The sequence below is a fragment of the Poecilia reticulata genome, chromosome 5 (genome assembly GCF_904066995.2).
Source record: "Poecilia reticulata chromosome 5, P_reticulata-male-v2, whole genome shotgun sequence".
In the NCBI taxonomy this organism is placed as follows: Eukaryota; Metazoa; Chordata; class Actinopteri; order Cyprinodontiformes; family Poeciliidae; genus Poecilia; species Poecilia reticulata.
The window spans coordinates 15,137,859-15,157,111 of record NC_088834.1 but is presented as its reverse complement, the minus strand read 5'-3'; the positions used below and the strand labels follow the sequence as shown (position 1 = coordinate 15,157,111).

The 19,253-nt window shown below is 37.9% G+C and overlaps 2 protein-coding genes across 4 annotated transcripts; one reads left to right on the top strand and one right to left on the bottom strand.

Moving 5' to 3' along the window:
* Nucleotides 1-1,751: 1,751 nt before the first annotated feature.
* On the bottom strand, nucleotides 1,752-6,661 carry eno1b (enolase 1b, (alpha)). Of its 2 annotated transcripts, none has more exons than XM_008410575.2 (12): nucleotides 6,549-6,661; nucleotides 6,361-6,454; nucleotides 5,737-5,832; nucleotides 5,018-5,076; nucleotides 4,867-4,936; nucleotides 4,592-4,725; nucleotides 4,271-4,493; nucleotides 3,849-4,046; nucleotides 2,890-3,091; nucleotides 2,705-2,813; nucleotides 2,475-2,533; nucleotides 1,752-2,067 (listed from the first exon to the last, which is right to left on the bottom strand). In XM_008410575.2, exons 2-12 carry the CDS (start codon nucleotides 6,443-6,445, stop codon nucleotides 1,998-2,000), a joined length of 1,305 nt encoding a protein of 434 aa, XP_008408797.2. In that variant the 5' UTR covers nucleotides 6,446-6,454; nucleotides 6,549-6,661; the 3' UTR covers nucleotides 1,752-1,997. The 2 variants fall into 2 exon arrangements, with proteins under 2 accessions (XP_008408797.2, XP_081463236.1); XM_081607110.1 differs by having other exon boundaries at nucleotides 6,586-6,604.
* A 9,952-nt stretch (nucleotides 6,662-16,613) lies between these two features.
* On the top strand, nucleotides 16,614-18,951 carry ppil1 (peptidylprolyl isomerase (cyclophilin)-like 1). 2 transcript variants are annotated; one of them, XM_008408815.3, is made up of 4 exons: nucleotides 16,614-16,766; nucleotides 17,086-17,240; nucleotides 18,366-18,434; nucleotides 18,663-18,951. In XM_008408815.3, the coding sequence occupies exons 2-4, from the start codon at nucleotides 17,087-17,089 to the stop codon at nucleotides 18,881-18,883; spliced, it is 444 nt and encodes a 147-aa protein (XP_008407037.1). In that variant the 5' UTR covers nucleotides 16,614-16,766; nucleotide 17,086; the 3' UTR covers nucleotides 18,884-18,951. The 2 variants fall into 2 exon arrangements, with proteins under 2 accessions (XP_008407037.1, XP_008407035.1); XM_008408813.3 differs by having other exon boundaries at nucleotides 16,616-16,894.
* Nucleotides 18,952-19,253: the final 302 nt, after the last annotated feature.

Sequence of the window (19,253 nt, the reverse complement as noted above, 5' to 3'; positions counted from 1 at the left end):
GCTGCAGACACGCTGGGCTTCATCAACACTTACTGCTGCTGTTGCTGCACAGTCAGCCATGAATCTTAACAGCTTATCATACTGTGTGTGCACTGTTGCGGTCATCAACACTGTTATGCAAGACATTCCTATCGCGAATACGACTGCCTTCTTAATAATGTAAGAACTGCTGCTAGCATCTTATTACCCTTTGTTGGTTTTCAAAAAGAAGCATTTATATTAAAACCAAAAAAAAGGCAAATGAGCATTAAAACTTATTTGAATTGTAAAGTTTGGGAACACCCATAAATATTTAAAATGCGCAAAATTTGTTAGAGGTGTCCAAACTGCGGTCCGTGGGGTCCATTGTGACCCCAGGACAGATTTTCTATGGCCTCCCGAATAAATTATGGGTCTAATTTGGCCTTGCACCAAAGCTGGTTGACAGATGGTATTTAATTAGGGCAAACTTGAGACAAAAAAAAGTTAGGCACAGCACAAAATACTCTTTTCATAACCAGCCTTTTGTTTTTTTTTTATTATTTCAAACTTGTGGAGGGCACAACTAGTATTAACATTGGAGTCCATGAACTCTTAACTCTACTATACCAGGTGGTATGGATCTTTTTAAGCACACTGGCTGTTGTAATCTCCCTTTCTTTTTCAGCCAGACTTGTTTTTGTTTTCTTAAATGCTGCCTTGCAGGTCCTGATAAGCAGGATAATCAACCTGACTGGGAACAACCCATCGTGTTTCCTGACAATATTTTTTATGGCCTACGAGCTGGGTTTATTCATCACGCATAGATGAATAAATATGACGTGGTTATTTTCTTTAGTATATATTTTTTTTTTCTTATTGCTGTCTTTTTCTTTGGCCAGTAGAGGATCCCATAGGCTAAATTCAGCTGCGATCTCTCTCCAGCTTTGTCACACTCCTTCACTGACTTAGTGTGATTTGAAAATAAGCTCCCGGTGACAATGACAATAGTTTGTAAAGCACTGCAACTCTGAGACATGTTAAATCATATTCATTTGGTACTTAATGTAATTTAGTCAAAACCTATATCAGTCCTAAAACCAGAATTATTGAGCTTTTGCCGATTTTAAGACATTTCTCACTTTTTTATGCCATTAGGCTCAGAAAGATGATGAGGACTTGCTTTTTCACTCGTTCATTTGTGGATTTACAGCAGTGCTTGGGTTTGTCATGCATTGGCTTGACCCACTGTGGAGAAACCACCTGCTCTAGGACAGATGGGAACTTTTTGCATTCAGAAAGATTCATAGTGGTTGCTCAGTCTGCAAAACAACTAACAGCCACTGAACTTCAACCTCTGCGATTGACTGTTGGTGTGAGACTCCGATTGGCTGTATCATGTCACTCTGCAAAACAGCCTGAATGTAAACCAAACTCAATGTAAAATGTGCTCAACTCCAGTTTGAACTTTAACTACTTAGTACTTTCTTATGCAAAGAACCAAAGTTGATGTAAGATCTAAGAAAACTCTCCTTTAAGTAAAAAAAAAAAACAACTTTAACATCAGAAAGGCTCACAAAAGTGACTTGATAGCATGACTTACCATATATTACCGTTTCTTCCCTCCATTTACATAAGTAAACAAAGCATGCAGGGCATAGAATAATCACCAGCAAACATGTTTTCTCCAGTTAACAGCAGGTATGAACAGGAAGAACAGAAAGGTCTTAATCTGGGATTTAAATTTGGGTCTCCAACATGCATTGAAAACCTCCAGGACAAAAAGAGAAAAATGACACAAAATAACTAATAATTTAATGGTATTTTTTCCACTAACAAAACTTTATTATCCTCATCTCCAAAGTGCAAGTGTTTGTTGTGAAAACAATATACTGCAATCAGATCTATTATTTTTATCACCAGAGCTCATGGCTGACAGGTCTGGTAGTTTTTACTTACTGAGAGAAGGACTTCTACACATCTAATTGTTAAACTGAAGTGTTCACACACATTTTTGCATTCACCAGTAAATGTCTCATTCACTCAATCACGGGATTCCTGAAGTTTTTCCCAGCAAACTGAGCCTTGTCCCCCAACTCCTCCTCAATTCTGCCAGAGAAAGGGGGAAAAAAAGCAGAGTGTTTTAATTCAGCAAACATTAAAACATTTCTGAACTGGCAGTTCAAACTGCAGTTTTAGATATTCTAAACGATACAATAGAATATTTTTCAAAAACGATTTATTGCTCTTTAACTTTTATAGTGTCATAAATACAAATGTAAAATTTAGTGTTTTTTGTGTTTAATGTAACAGACCAACTGGCAGAGAGACTACAATTATAGTTAGTGGGTGAGACTTGCAAACACTTTTGCAAGGTATTGTATTTAGAAGGTTTTCAGTCTAATTATAGTTTATTGTAGTTGTAAGCAATTATTAGTACAAAAGAAGAGAGTGAAATAGGTTATTTTGACAAAATGACAGAAATCACTAAGTTTTTCAATGAAACTAAAGCTCACCTCAGGATCTGGTTGTATTTAGCCAAGCGCTCAGAACGACAAGGAGCCCCCGTCTTGATCTGGATATGATAAAAACATTTAGTTTTTGATTCCCAGACACATTGATTGACTGCTGGTGACCAGCTTCAAGTCTGTAATTTATTATCCACTCCAAAAAGGTGAAAGTTCGTCATGTATATTATCTGCTTGCATATGTTTATTTAAAGCCTGAACATTGCTCTGTATATTACCTGTCCTGTGCATAGTCCAACCACCAGATCGGCTATGAAGGTGTCCTCAGTTTCCCCGGAGCGGTGGCTCACCATCACACCCCAGCCGCTCTCCTGGGCCATCTTACACCTGCAGGGCGCAGAGACATTTCACTGGAGTGTCACCGTCATACTGGTAACTGTGGGGTGAACTGATGTCGACTTACGCCTTCATTGACTCTGTAACTGTTCCAATCTGATTGACTTTGAGCAGCAGACAGTTGCAGGCCTTTTCCTCCACCGCCTTGCAGATGCGGCTGGGATTCGTTACAGTTAAATCGTCTCCGACAACCTGGATGTCTGTACTCTCTGTGAAGTTGGTCCAGGCCGCCCAGTCGTCCTGGTCAAACGGATCCTCAATGGACACCACTGAATAAAAGGTTAAGCAGGTTTTCATTAGACACATAGTGTGTAATAGTACAAATAACACCCCATATCCATAAGCTTTTGAAACCTATTTCAATGTTAAAATTCAGGCTGTTTGTCACATGCAGCTGAATCACCTCAGTTAGTTTCAGTGCTGCTAAAATATATAATGGCTTCTAAATTAACCAGTCAAGTAATGTGCCTAAGTGTTTTAGCTTCCCAAGCTGCATTCTCTTCCTAATAATTTATGCACTAATAAAAAAAAAATCTTCAAATAGGTAAGTTTTCTTTAAATAATTTGATTTTAAGTTCCACAGAAAAATCAGCAAACAGGTAAATTATTAATGATAAATATGCTAGGGTCCACGGTAGGCCAGAAAGTTCAAATTTGACCTGATCTAACAAGAACACCTTCCACTGTCCCCTACACAGCCTGCAGAAAACTTTAACAGGTAACCTCTGAAGTTGTCTGGTTGTAGTGGATTTTCTGTAAGGGTATCAAAGCAAAGTGGGATAAAAATGAATGCATGACACACTTTTGAAGTCCTTATTTCCTAGTTATGAGATAATTTGCATTTGTGTGTCACATAAAATCACCTTTAAACACAATAGAGTTTGTAATTGTAACATGACAAAAGAGAAAATGTTCAAGGGGCATGAACAGATTGCATGGCACCGTTTATCCTCAATCATCTTGTAGTTAAATAATTAATTGCGTCCTACTCTCTTCCTGCTAATCAATGTGTCAAAACTTACAAACCTGGATAATCCTTCACAAAGCTCCTGTAGAGATCAGCCAGCTCATCTGGGGCGATGTAGCGGCTCGGGTCGTCAGGCGACTTGAAGTCCAGGTCGTATTTTCCGTCCCGGTAAAACTCGGACGCAGCTACGTCCATGCCGATCACGACCTCCTCTGTGTACCCGGCTTTAGCGATGGCCTCCTTAAGGAGCTCCAGAGCTTCAGGGATTCACAGCCAGCGCAAGCACATATGGAAAAATGAAACATTTTACTGTCAACATGCTGTTGTGACTTTCTGTTGCTTTTTGCTATTAAAATGACAAATGTGATCATGGAAGTCTTCAGGGAACTGAATTGTATGTAGACCTATGTTAGTCGCATGTTTCTGTTGTTGCACTTTGTCAAAAGCCAGTTGGAATGGCATCAATAGTAGGAATGCCCACCCTCCTTGTTTTCCAATATGTTTGGAGCAAAGCCGCCTTCGTCGCCCACATTCGTGGCATCCTGTCCATATTTCTTCTTGATGACATTTTTCAGGTTGTGGTAAACCTCTGCTCCGATACGCATGGCTTCCTTGAAGGTGCTGGCACCGATGGGCAGGATCATGAACTCCTGCATGGCGAGCTTGTTACCAGCGTGAGAGCCGCCGTTGATCACATTGAAGGCCTGGTGGTGGCGGAAAACAGAAGAGACACAAAGCCTGTAGTTAACAGAACGAGAGGAACCCTGTGAATGTGCGTTTGCTGTTTAATGAAAAGTCTCACCGGCACGGGCAAGATGACTTCAGGGTTACCTGCCAGGTCAGCAATGTGGCGGTACAGGGGAACGTCTTTTTCTGCAGCGCCAGCTTTGCAAACAGCCAGAGAAACACCGAGGATGGCGTTTGCACCAAATTTGGCTACAATAAAGGAAAAGATTAATGAAAGCTTAGCAGTAAGACAACAAACTACACACATTTTATGCACACGAGATTCCAGATAAAATTGAAGCAGACATTGAAGATAGCTATAGGTGAAGTTACACAGAGATGGTTTGTTACATTTGTTCTCGGTGCCGTCCAAATCGATCATCATCTGGTCAATTTTCTCTTGGTCAACCACAGAAACATCCTGAGGAAACAGAAAGTGTCACACATCTGATTTACATCAGTGAGGACAAATCAAACACTGGGAACATAACTGCTGTCTTACCTCACTGACAAGTGCAGGGGCGATAGTTGAATTAATGTGTTCGACAGCCTGGGAGACGCCTGTATTGAGGAGTTAGTTATGCTTTCACTGCATAATGCACAAGTCACTCACAGGGACAAACTACAGAACACATTACACCTTTAATGCTCCTAATTTGCACCAAATTTATGAGTGACAATGTTTTAGTCTAATAGAGAGGTTAATCAGAGTGAAAAAAATCCACATTGTATTGATGCTGGAGCCAATCCAATGTTGTATATTAAAATAATTTGATTTGGGGGCCTTCCAGCTAACATCAACTACTACAGCTTGACTAAAGGTGCATTCCCACTGCAGGAATGTGTAAAAGAACCAAGGTATAAGGTATAAAAAAATATTTTAAAAAGATAGAAAGTCTTTACTGTCCAACTACATGGAATAAAGTGGAACATTTTCAACATCAAGAATTCTTCCTTGATAACCAACTAATTTATTTTTGTACAAAATACAGTTACAGTGCAACTAGGGGGCCCCCTGTGGTTCGGAGGGTTTATTATGCCTTCGATCATCTGTCATATTTTGCTCTCCATTCACCACATGAATGAGATGGAGCACACAGATACATGAAAGAGATGTAAATTTTTAAACTATGAGGGAAATAAAGCCTGTTAGAATTTTAGGTAAAGGCACAAATTCAGCAAGCTGTTTCCACCATTGAACAACAATAATGACACACAGACCTTTCCCCAGGAAGCGAGACTTGTCATTGTCTCTCAGCTCCAGAGCTTCATAGATACCAGTAGAAGCACCGCTGGGAACAGCAGCCCGAAACAGACCTGGAAATCATCCAGAGGCACAAGAACACCAAACACAATGAATAAACAACTCAAAAAAGCTTAAATTTTCCCCCCAGAAGATTTACATTTTTACCCGAGCCACACTGTTACTGTATTCAAGTTTAGCAGGAGGATGCTGCATGGTAATGGTGGTGACAATACAATGTGCATAAAGTGTGCAAAAGCAGCAATATTATATAAGGTCAGGTTGCTGCTTAACAAGTTTCCAGAAACAGACGGATGTTCAGTCATTGCTTTCAGATTTCTTTGCAAACACTGCTACAGGTTGAAAGTGTGTAGCAGTGTAGCACAAAGGCAACATTTACCAATTTCTCCTGAAAGTTTTGCAAGCAGTTTGTTGGTAAAGCAATTAAAGTGCTTTGGGGAGTTCACGTAAATGATGTTTGAGAAATTGGAAGACAGCCAAAGTTCAATTACAGTTCATCATTATAAGAATACAGTGTCAATTCAATTTACATCCTGAAATTCAGGAACAGAAACGTATTGAAGTCAAGTGTGCAGGCCTACCTTTGTCAGTGTAAAGATCAACCTCCACTGTGGGGTTTCCACGAGAATCAAAGATTTCTCTGGCGTGGATCTTAATAATAGACATGGTGCACACCTCAAGATGAGACACAGGCACACTTGCTAATACTGAAACAAGCAAACAAAAAGATTTAAATGAAGTTATCACTGGGTAATATTAATTACTGAACCTCTTCCTCTAGCTGGAGTACTCAAAAATATCCTGACCTAGCTGCAAGCTTAGGAGAGACAACAGACAAACTGTTGCTTTAATTGGATTAGGCTTGTTCAGCTGATGAGTCACATGGATGGCAGGATAATGAACCATCTGCCAGAGAACTGGAGACAGGGAAGGGTGTAGTTGCTTTTAGAAAGCTTGGGTTTATAGCTCTGAATTTCAGCCATGTCATCATGAAAGTTTAAAACAGAACTCCGTCACTCTATAGCCACTCTGCAAATAATATATCATATCATTATATCATGATATAACAGCTTTCAATAAGTTGCACGAATCATGCTCTGAAAACCAGAAGCAGCAGAGTAATTATGCTCCTCACCTAAATATGTGGCTAAGATCCTTTTATGGGGCCCGGCAGGGTGCAGCGGCAAAGAGCAACACATGTATGGAAGCCTTAGTCCTCCAAGCTGTCTGGGATTCAAGTCTGACCAACAACCTTTATCACGTCTTCCCCATCTCTCATAACCCACCTTTTGTCTGATAAAAAATAAGAGTGGCATGCATTTGCATTTTTCTCCTTTTACTCTGATGTCACGAAATAAAATCCAGAGAAACAATCCAGAGACTTCCAAAGTAATTTAATGAGGCTTTAGGAGGATAACCAGCTTCACCTGGATAACATATTTGCTTTTAAACTGAAATGCTTAAAATGCATTTCTGCACACTTAATCGGCCTTTGAGCAGAGGAGCAACAGGAGCCTCGAGCTTTTGGCAGCAGCAGAAACAGAGCCACATTATTTTCTTCTTCTCTGCCTTGAGATACAATCTCTGCTCTTCTGGCCTGCAGCTTTGGACAGGAAGCCACTTCCTCTGATGTTTGCTGCAGAGGTATTTTGGCGGAGAAAAAGTAGCCAACAACAAAGAGAGCTTTGTGTCAACTGGCTTTGGTCGCTATATCTGTACATATTTTCTTAGTTATGAGCAGACCCTGATAAACGTTTTGCCTCCTCGCCCTCTGACCAGGTTTAGTGGGAAATATTGAAACGTTGCAATTTCTGGTAAAACAGAGGACTTATCTGCGACTCTCGACCGTTTGATAGCTGGAGATAGGCACCAGCACCCCTCCTGACCCCAATGGGATAAAGGTGCAAGAAAATGAATGGATGGATTGATGGATCTACATTTATCAGTTTTTAGTTTTTTTTTTTGTAGGGCTGCACAGTGGTGCAGTTGGTAGAGCTGTTGCCTTGCAGCAAGAAGGTTCTGGGTTCGATTCCCGGCCCCGGTCTTTCTGCATGGAGTTTGCATGTTCTCCCTGTGCATGTGTGGGTTTTCTCCGGGTACTCCAGTTTCAGTCCAAAAACATGACTGTGAGGTTAATTGGCCTCTCCAAATTGCCCCTAGGTGTGCATGCGTGCGTGTGTGTGTGTGTGTGCATGGTTGTGTGTCCTGTGTGTCTCTGTGTTGCCCTGCGACAGACTGGTGACCTGTCCAGGGTGACCCCGCCTCTCGCCTGGAAGGTTAGCTGGAGATGGGCACCAGCAACCCTCCCGACCCCACTAAGGGACAAGGGTGTAAAGACGATGGATGGAAAGTTTTTTTTGTTGTTTTGTTTATATTACTTTTGTCAGACTCAAGTTATTTCATTGACCATTGTGGGTTTTTCATTTATTAACAGAGGTACCTACAAGTTTTCCCAAGTGTGTCTTGGTTTAAGTGGTTTGTCCAGTTATATACACCATATATGGTGCATATGAGGATTTTTTTGTGTTCTGCTTCTGATACATTCATACAGTAAGATCCTTCATATTTGTAGCCTCTCTTCAAACGACGGATTTAGTAAAATAAGCAAATGTGAGGAAAATTTAACTAAAACAGCTAAACTTTATTTCAAGCTAATCGGGTTCATTAAATTTGACAATATCTGTGAACTCAAGAGACTTCAGTCTCTTGAGTTCACAGATATTGTTTGTTTGTTTGTTTGTTTGTTGAAAGTTTTATGTTTGTTTGTTGAAAGTGAATCAAAAGCTCCTTATAGTTTAAAGGTGTGCAAATTAGACAACCCAGGTTTTGAATGTTTTTCTTTTCTTTTACCCATAGCAGATTTATTTGCTAAAAAGATAATTATACTCCTAAAAAGATAATTATCGAGAAAAAGCACAAGGACCAGAACTGAGGCCAAGGCAGGAGAGTTACAGCTTGTGGGTAGACTATAAAGACGAGTCCGGGACCTGCAAAATAAACCACAAAGGAAATGGTTTATTTAGTTTCTAGTATTGTGGGGCTGATACTAAAAGCATGGCGGTACTCAAGCAAAAACCAGATTTACATCTGTACCTGATTCAGCAACAGCGGAAATGTCGACACCCTGCTTTTGTGACATGTAGCAAAACAGCAACTCCAGATAAAAAACTGCTTCCACTGTTTACCAAGCAAAGATAGAAGGAGTCTCTGCAAAAAGAAAGACAGAAGCAACTTGTATCATGTAAGACACAAATTGTAAACAGTCTGGCAACCATATCACAAGTGATGTGTCATTTAGTTGTAGTACGTATAAAGTTGGGATTTGAACTTAGGACCTCCTTCCTGCAAGGCAACAGAATAAACAACTGTGGAATTGCTGTAGGAATAAACTATGATCTTTTCTGACAAAAACTAGATCCATAAAGACTCCTCTAAGGTGCTCACCTGTAACAGTCATTGTTATACTTGTTGCAGCTCCCGAGAGCGGTCAAAAATCCCAAGCACAGAGCAAATGAATAAAACATTTGTGTTCCAGGATCCATCCAGACCTATGAGACAGTCAGGGCAAGTTTGTCCAGTTACACTCAAAATAAATTAAAAGGAAGTGCAAAGCGAGCCGTGCAGGATTGGGGTACAGATAGTGCTTTATACCATGTAAAGCTCCTGGAAGAGTCACTCCTCTGATTAACAGCAATACTAACAAGAAGAGGGGGAATGTAGCTGTGAAGTAGGTCGCCTGCATAAAATAGTAAAAAAAAAAATCATCCGTCCTGTTAGCAAGATAAACTTAAAAACATTGGCTGGAAACAGCAGTTGTGTCTGCCTCCATGTCTGTGTAATTGCCACCTTTCCAGGAGGTGGTCATGCACCTTCTCCTCCATGATAAGACTTCATTTATCTCCAGTACATAGTTGATGGCAGGGGGGCAACTACACATTATTCAGGTGGATGCGAAAACATAAAATATGCATTTTATGAATCTAAATCTAATGGTATTGAATATTATTCTTGGAATTGGAAAATATATGTTTGCAAAATGTTTTGTATTAACAGATAAAGAGCCTTAAATATATATTCAGTTACAGCACAAATAGTTGCAATACACAACAACCTGAGGTATAATGTGGGTTTAATCAGTTACATGTCCGGACTGACAGATCACAAAGGTTTACAACAAAATGTCTAATCCCAAAATGTCATCTTTTGGAATCAGTTTACAGGCCCTGAACCCAAATGTGCCATTCAATGTTCTTTATATATTTGGTATAGTGGTGTTTTCCCATATTTTTGCTGATTAGATAGAATTTTAAACAAGAGGGAGCTAAGAATCCTTGGAGTGATGAAGAAAGTTTGTGTCTGTCCAAAATGTTCCAGGACTTACTGCCAAAACTCCAGAACAGAGGATGACAAAGATGCATTCCTTCCAGTCCAGTTAGCAGAGCCATTATAGTGGTTTATTACCACACAGTTATCTGAAATATATGAAAACACTGAAAGGATAAACACAGCCATGTGGTTTGTTACATAGCAAAAATAAACTTCAATGTATTTTATTTGTACTTTATCCAATAGATGGGCATAACATTTACATTGCTGTGAAGTGGAAGGAAAGTAATACTAATACAAAAAATACTAAGTCTAATCAGTGCATATGTATTTAGTCCTCCTGCCTTTTGCAGTGTCCCTGTCAGCTTCAGTAAAGTTTCTGCCTCTCTGAACATCTGATTTTGAGTTTTCCCACTGATACTCAACTGGATTTGAGAACTTTAACCAGGCCTTCCAAACACATTCACCAAACATGCCTTGATATAAACTGTATTGTGCCTGTTTCTGTGTTTGTGGTCTTGTTTTGCTAGAAAGTTCACCTGTATGTTTTTTCCCCCCCCAGGATTGGCATAGATTTATCTCCCTCCATCTTCGCTATGAACTGTGATGCATCTTCCCACCACATTTCACCTTTGCAATGGTGTGTTATTGGGGGAGATGTTTATACATAGTATTTTGCATGTAACACAAAAGGTTTATATTTAGTCCAATCTGATCAGGACATCTTTCATCTTCCAGCTCTTACATAAATGACAGTTTTGTGCTGTGCTAGACTAATAAATGTCTGAGGTGTAAATCTCTGCAGCACCTTCAATGCTACTGTGGATCTTTGGGCTCAGATGCTGGATTAAATCATTCTCTGTGAGATGTTAAAAGCTGATATTGTTTGATCACTTAACTCTGTGTTTGCCCTCTGGGAATCTAAAAGAACGCCATGTTTCTTATGTTTTTTTGTTTGTTTGTTTGTTTTTGTGTCATAATTCGGTTTATGTTGGACTGTCATATTAAATTCAAACAAAATACGTAAATATTTTTTGTTTGAGTTAACAAGACAAAATGTGTAAAACTTGAATGGGTCTAAACCCTTTAAGGTTTTTTTTTAACCAGTTACAGTCTTAACATCATACTGCTATTAAATTCAGTGTTGTGTTTTATTGTCATAGTTAATGAATTTACCGGTATTCCACATGTTGTTGCAGCTTGTCCAGGACAACTCTGTAGAGAACAAAGCGAAAAAGTAGCGGAAAGCCCAGGCCAAAACTACGATGTAGCTGACACTAGCATAAAATAAAAAAATTAAAATAATCATCTGACTAGCATATCTCAATCCTGGAAATAGCCAATGACATAATTATTATTGGTTTACTGCATTTCATTTCAATTATTACAGTCTTTGTGAGCTTACTTACCTTCAAATAAGGGGCAGACCTTTCTCCAGCACATGATTCCCCCCTGACTTCCAGTGGGAAGTTTCCAGTGGGAATTCCACAGGTAACAAGAAAAAGTCCGTAAGGAATGAAGAATGCCCCTGAAAATGCCAACAAATGTTAATAAAAACTGCGAACATGTAGTCAGACCAAAGAGCAGCCTTCAAAGGATGACTTCAGTTCTTGAGGCAAAGAAAAAAGTATCAAAAACCAAACTGACTATGAGAAACGTTCCCCACTTGATAAATCATGAGCAACCACTAGGTGTCACTGTTTCAATAGTTTTAAATAATCTGACATGTCGCAATTAGGCTTAGGGTTTTTATTTAGATGTTTGAAATTTGTGATAATGTCAATCAGTCATTAGATCCTGCATACAGTAATTTAAAAAATCCTATATCTTAATTCTTTGCACAAAAGAGACTCTAGTATTCGCAATCTTATGGTTTTATATCCTCAATAATGGAAGTCCCTAAGTATCTAGTCCATGTCTCAAGAAATACTAACCGTGAGTGCAAAGAGTAATTGCAAGGCATAGTGAACAGCTATGTAGGACCAAAGCTGGTCCTCCATAAACAGCTACAATTTTGAGAAAATATTATGTTTTTTACTCCATGTATTAAGCATTAAAGTAAGGTATGTGAAGTCATTATAATTCTATGCAAACATTTGCAGCTGTGTTTTGTTTACAAGACAACCATTTATGCCCTTCCTTGAATTGTCCTGTGATTCATTCTTGATGTCTTAGTCCCGTCTTTGGCTGTAGATCTCTCGGTTGTCATGCATTCAGGAATATTTTCCTCGGAGGTTTGAAACAGAGGGGGGTTTCTGTGAGCTCATACTTGTACATTTTGGAAAACTCTTGAACATTCAAACCCACCAGGTATATTTAGACAGCAGACAGCTGTTTCACATAACATCTACAGCTTTCTTTATGTTACTCTGATGACCAGTAATCCATATGCTTTAAATGTATTAAACAAATGTTAAAGCAACTCCTTTTATCTGAAACCATGAGCAGCTGGTGGCTTGAAGGGAAAATGTAAGCTATTCCATCTCTCTGCAGAAGAGTAAAAACATGGTCAGGAAGAGATGAGATATTTTAAGAAAGGTCTCAAAATAGCTATTATTCAAAGGTATAAGGAAGAACAAGGGGGATAATCCTGGCTGGGAATTAAAACTCTAAGTATGATTTCATCAAGTGGGTGCAGGTCTGTACAGGTGTGGGTAAATGTATAAAGGTATGTAAATAGTTGTGTATTTTGTATATAAGCAGATGGGTGTGTATATGGGTGTATGTATGTATATGTGTATATGGGTGTATGTATGTATATGTGTATAGGTGTATGTATATGGGTGTATGTATGTATGTGTATAGGTGTATGTATATGTGAATATGTATATATGTATGTGTACAAATGTGTATGTGTGTGTATGCAGTACTTTCATTTGGCTGAGGAAATATTACTACAATTATTATTTCATTTTGTCAGGAAGGATACTGGAAACTGAAAATAATGTGATAAATTACAGCTGGAAAAGGGGTCTGATTATATAAGTTATACTTCTTCATACTCCTTTTCAGACTCATAATCACCGATGTGATGTGTCTTCAAGAAATTTATTATGTACTTTGTGTTTGTTCTACATTGCCGGTGAAAGGTTTGTCTGAAATAAATTACTAAATTACAAAAATTACAAATTACAAAATAATCTCCCTGGAGATTTGTCAGGGTGAGTGCATCGCTGTTTTTGCCAAAAGTTTCCCAAGGTAAACTGGTGGATGTTGCGTTGTTTGGAAATGTTGCTTCCCTATAATTATAATCAGTGGTTGAACTCACCAGAACAGTTTGTCCAGTCTGATCAGAGTCGATAGGAAGACGGATGGAGCTAAACAATGTCTGGTAAAATAGCAGTTTTGAGATCTGACAGAGGTGTTTTACTCTTTCACAGCCTGAATTATTTTGTCCTGTGCTCTATGTGTAGATTAATTGTAATGGATTTTAGCAGATTTATTAATATGCTGGGCTCCAGTGCTATGAATTGGTGACAAGAATATATTTCTTCAATGTTTCACCTTGAAAACTTCCAGTATCACAACAGTTATTAACGAGAAAGCACAAAAGATAAATAAAAATAGTTGAAATGAACAGCAGCATAACCTAAAATATAATTATGCGATAGTTTTGTTGAGTTTATTCATTGCTATTTGTGCATATTTCACCTTTCGCATTGAAACGACTTGGTCTTTCTCTATCACATGCATGGTATATTCTGCTCTCGGCGCTCGATCTGAGCAGAGCATCTGGCACTTTGGTATAGTATAAGCATGATGAAGTTACCCAACATCTGTCATTAGCTGATCATGGCCCTATGAAAAATAATCTTCAGTATCTTTGCCACCACTCCAGGAACTTACACATCACTGTCTCACATGATCCTGCATCACAGTCAGTGTGAGGTTATGCACCGTGACGGTGCATAACCTCACACTGAATTCTGTAAAAAACTGAATTCTGTAAAACATATGAAAATGCTTAAATAAACAGAAGTAGTTGATGGATATGACTACATTTTAATACTTCAATGGTATGTCTAGCTGAGTACACATGGAAGTAGTTAGCTGTGAAAGAGCTCAAAGTTTTTCTCTGATTTTTTTCAGAAATTATGTTATGTTCTGTTCACTTCAATGGGGCCCAAGATGATCCCAAAATGTATATTTCATAAACCTTAGATGATGTCAGTACCAACAGACATAGCAGTAATGTTCTGAATGAGCAAAATATGGTAAAAGTTGAATGTTTGAATAGCACAAAGTATGCAGAAGTAGTTCAGAGGCGAACAGTGTATGGAAACAGATGCTTTCTTGACCAGAAAGCATCTGTTTTCCTAGTTCTGCAAACACTTTCTATGTTCTGACAGAACAGGACATAGAAACAGGACAATCTATTTTTCAGAAAGCTTTTTTTTCACAGTAGCACCCATGCTTAACTCCAGCTAATACTTGGACATAGATGAATATAACAGAGAGAGAAATGTCGACTGCTGCGTTGGCTTTACTAGACATAAGAGTTCTGTTTAAAAAGGCAGAAAGTTCACCTTTCCTTCAGGCTGTGTGAGGTTAGGCACCAACATAAAGGTTGCAATTCATCAACAGTTGGGAACATCCTAACAAACCAGAACATTTTATGACTGTAGGTCATAAAATCTACAGTCTAGACAATTTATTGTAAAAACAGATGGCATATTGAAATGTTTTTTTTTCCACATTTCCACATCTTTACAGATTTTTTTCCAGATTTGTGCATCAAAGTCCTCTTTTTTGTCTCTGGAATGCGGAACAAAACCGGTTGGTGTATAGTTTTGCAGCTGCAGGCCTTTAATGTGGGTCAGAATTATTCCTTGGTTGTTTCCCAGGGGTCAGACTTTTCACACCTACCAGCAGAAACCTTTTTAAGATTCTGAAACATTAGGGATCATGCCATTCCCTATGTCTAGAACTAATTCTGCATGTGAATTAAAACAAAAATTATAACAATCCTTGATGGCTTTGCATTAAAAAAACACATTGACTTAGAGGTGACTTCTCTAGAATTTAGTTGACACTTTTCAGAACTTTATAAAGTTTACTATGTTATCACATTCATAAAAACATTGGTCTTAACATCAGCCTTTGATACTGAGGATTAATGACTGAAAGATTCATTTGCCATGTCTGCCTGTCAAAGATACAATTTATTTTAAAATGTTAGTCTTTAAAAGCTTTTAATAGACAGGCCACTGTGAAATGTACAAAAAAAATAAATAAAGTTTACTTACTTTCTTACATTTGGTTAATGCAGCTTAATTATGATGTGATGTATTTTGGTGATTGATAGTTATTCTTGTTTTTTGCAAACTAATGTGTTGTATTGTAAAGTTTGCAGCATGCAGATGGTTCCAAAAGAACAGAAGGCAGTTGATTATTATTTGAATCAGACTCAAAAGGATATTTGTGTGTTAGTATAAACCTGCATGTTGATTAAAAGAACAAAATAAAAAAAAGTTTGAATGCCAATGTACGTAAATGTAATCCAAAGATCACCCTTTCCTGTGGGGCATGTTCATGTCCTGCATCTGAAGCCAGTTTGAACATAAATCAAGCATCACTGAACAGCTTTACAGTGCGCGAGACAGGAAGCCAAAGGGACTTTAAACACAAAACTTTCTTTCATGATCCAGAGCTGACATCAGGCAGGGTGGCAGGCTGCCTACACATCTGCAAAATACAGCAGAAATCATTGACTCATGCAGAAAAATAAAGTGTATAGAAACCTTACACACAGATTGACTCTAAGAAAAACAAAAAACTGGAACATTTAAACTGTATTAACAAGGGATAATAAAAGAATATAATAATAGTAATAATAATAATAATAATAATAATAATAATAATAATAATAATAATAATAATAATAATAATAATACATAAAATGAGTAGTTTTTACTTACATTCCTTTAAGCAGCAAACTTCAAGGTTCTTTTTACATTTATTTTTCAGTACCTTTTATCTTAACGAATGAAGAACTGTTTCAGATATTTAACTGTAAGACTGTGCATAATTTGTAGGTGGATTTTTTTTAAAAAACTGCTATTTTACCTTTACATGAGTGACATGGACAAGAGTCACTCAACATGACAAGGATATATTTCAGCAAAATTTTCAAAGCAATTCGTTACCCAATAAGAAGAGCACAATAAAAATAATAATAATTAAAAAAAAATAGAAAGCAAAGTACCTTCTCTGAACTCCTATCCAACAGCACAACCGTGTGTAACACAACCTTAGTTATTTCTGGACTCTGCACGAAAAGATCAAGCACACACACGATGTTTATTTTTAATGGACAATAATCAATTGTTTTATCTGAAGAAGCGTTGGTAGCATTTTTAATAATAACCACGCCCATGAGTAGAAAAATGATAGTTTTTTTGAAGCGAATTTGAACATTAACCAAAACTGATCACCAGTTGGTGGCGATATTGTACACTGAACAGTTGTTTGCCAGCCGACTTCCTTCAGAAGAAGAAGAAGAAGAAGAAGAAGAGGAAAAAGAAAATAAACATGTCTTTGTGTATGAGTTTGACCAGCAGAGGACAGTACACTTCTAACATCAAGAGGACTCGACAGGAACTGAAAGAAGAAGACTAAGAGCCGCTCCAGGATCGGTTTGAATGAGCCACCAGCTTTGATAGTTTGTTCATTTGTTTTACCTAACTGGTTTGTTTGGGTTATTTGGACTTGTATCCTGCTGTGTAACGTTATAATGTCCGGCATACCTCCAGACACATGGCAGCCGCCCACCGTGGCTTTGGAGACCACGTCAGTATGAAAACACTACATGCTAAACTTGCTAGCTTTCATTTTTGTGCGCACGGAGACGTGCTTATAGATCCAATTTAAGAAATGAACGTGCCTATGTTAATATCACATTTTCACTACGAGGTGGTGCTGCAGAGCATGTTCCGCTTTTAACGGATTGACACTAATGGCAACGGTGATGTGTTTTTAAGGATGGGGACGGTTCTGGTGGAGCTTTATTGGAACCATGCCCCCAAAACGTGCAAGAACTTCGCAGAGCTGGGCAGGAGAGGCTACTACAACAACACCAAGTTTCACCGGATTGTCAAAGACTTCATGGTGCAGGCGGGGGATCCTACAGGAACAGGTAGGTGGAAGGAAGGAATTTATGCACGTCTCTTTACAAATAACTTCAAACGTTTGGAGTGCTTTAACCTTTAACCTCCATTATTTTGATGCTCCTACGTAAAATCACCATGTTGAACGCAACACCTGAAAGAGTTGAAGGTGAAGGGTTACATTTCAACACAACATGCAGCCAGAAATGCAGTGCAGTGATGTAGATCAGGGGTCAGCAGCCTTTGCTCCAACCAAACAAAATCTGTTCAGAGCCACAAATGCGAAATGTATCTATAAAATAAAATATGTAATTGTGACATTGTCTACAATAAGATGTTTGTTTTGACTTTTAAGCCAAAAAAAAAGCGAGTTTATGTTTTTTGGGTTTTAAAATTAAATCAAATGTTTATATTGCAGGGAATAGCTTTTCTGTTAGCAGAATGTTAAAATTTAAATGAAAATTATGTAAAAAAAAAAAACAAAATAATTACTTCACAAAAGTAGTCATTACTCTAACAGTGTAAATGATCTGCTAAGTAGTTTTTATTTGTTGTTGTAGCACGTTAATAGATTTCTGAGAAGATTTTAAAAGATTTTCTTTAACAATGTTAGTAAAAAAAAACAGTTTGAGAGCCACAGTGGAGGATCTAAAGAGCCACTTGCAGCTTCTAACTGCTGGTTTAGCTCAATATAATATAATATAATATAATATAATATAATAATACTTTCATGTCTTAGAGAGTCAGGGAGCTCAGTACAGAAGCCTGTTTTTTTTTTATTTTTATCTACGCCCACTGAAACCTTAAATTTAATCAAATAACTGAGTTTATTTAGCACCATGAAAAGAGGCACATTGCACCAGATTTAGCCCTAATGCACAATTTTTTGTGCATAGGTTTTGTGTGAGCTTTTCACATAAAATAAGATATTTTATAATGTAGGATTTTTTTTAATCCACTAGATACAGGTAATCAAATTAAGGATTTGATTTTTCTAAATCTAAAGTGTCAGATTATGGTGCTGCTGTTGGGCTCAATTTATTTAAAAATGTATGTTTGCCATGTTTTTAGTAAATGTAGAAGGCCCTGTATGTGATTTTTACTTTGGTTGGTTGGCTAAATGTGCAGCTGTTGATCTTTGTTTTGACCCTCAGGTCGAGGCGGTGCCTCCATTTATGGTAAACAGTTTGAGGATGAACTTCACCCGGACCTGAAATTTACAGGTAATCTCAGAGGGGAAAAAAAAACATGTCAACACATAGGTGGATTTTATCCACATTCAACATTTAATTTAGAAGTTTAAATCAATAAATGTCATTTTTTGCTATAATTTGTCATAATGTGACTGCCCAAAAGTGTGTTGGTTTTTCTGTTAAGATAATTTGCATCTTCAGTATCTGTGAACATCAGAAAATGACCTCTCTTTTCTTTTCCTTTGTTCATCTCTTCAGGCGCTGGAATTGTGGCCATGGCCAACGCAGGACCAGACACCAACGGAAGTCAGTTCTTCCTCACCCTCGGACCCACGCAGTGGCTGGACGGGAAGCATAGTATTTTTGGAAGAGTGTGCCAAGGCATGGGTGTGCTAAACCGGATCGGGCTGGTGGAAACAAACAGTCAAGATCGTCCGGTCGATGATATTAAAATTGTCAGAACCACTTTACCTATTTAGACAAAACGTCTTTTTTTAATTTGTATTTTTTTACTGCTTTGGAAAATAAATGCTAAAACTTCACAAGAGTTTTTTTTTTTGCAGTGTTAATGCTTAGAGACTAAAGGAATGATGAAAATTACCAACATCAGGCAAAATTAAAACATATTTATCTACATCAAATGTCCTCTGGGAAACTCACGCATGTCTTTCTTTTTATGTAAGTCAGGAAGCATTTAAGCTCATTAATACTTAAACATCTCTGAGTTTTGTGGGGTTTTTTAACACACTGGACATTTCTTAGATGTTAAAATGGGAGTCCCTATGTGTAAAATTAGCCCTGTCACTCATGATTGTGCCACTTAGAAAATATATTTTTTTTCAATTTTAC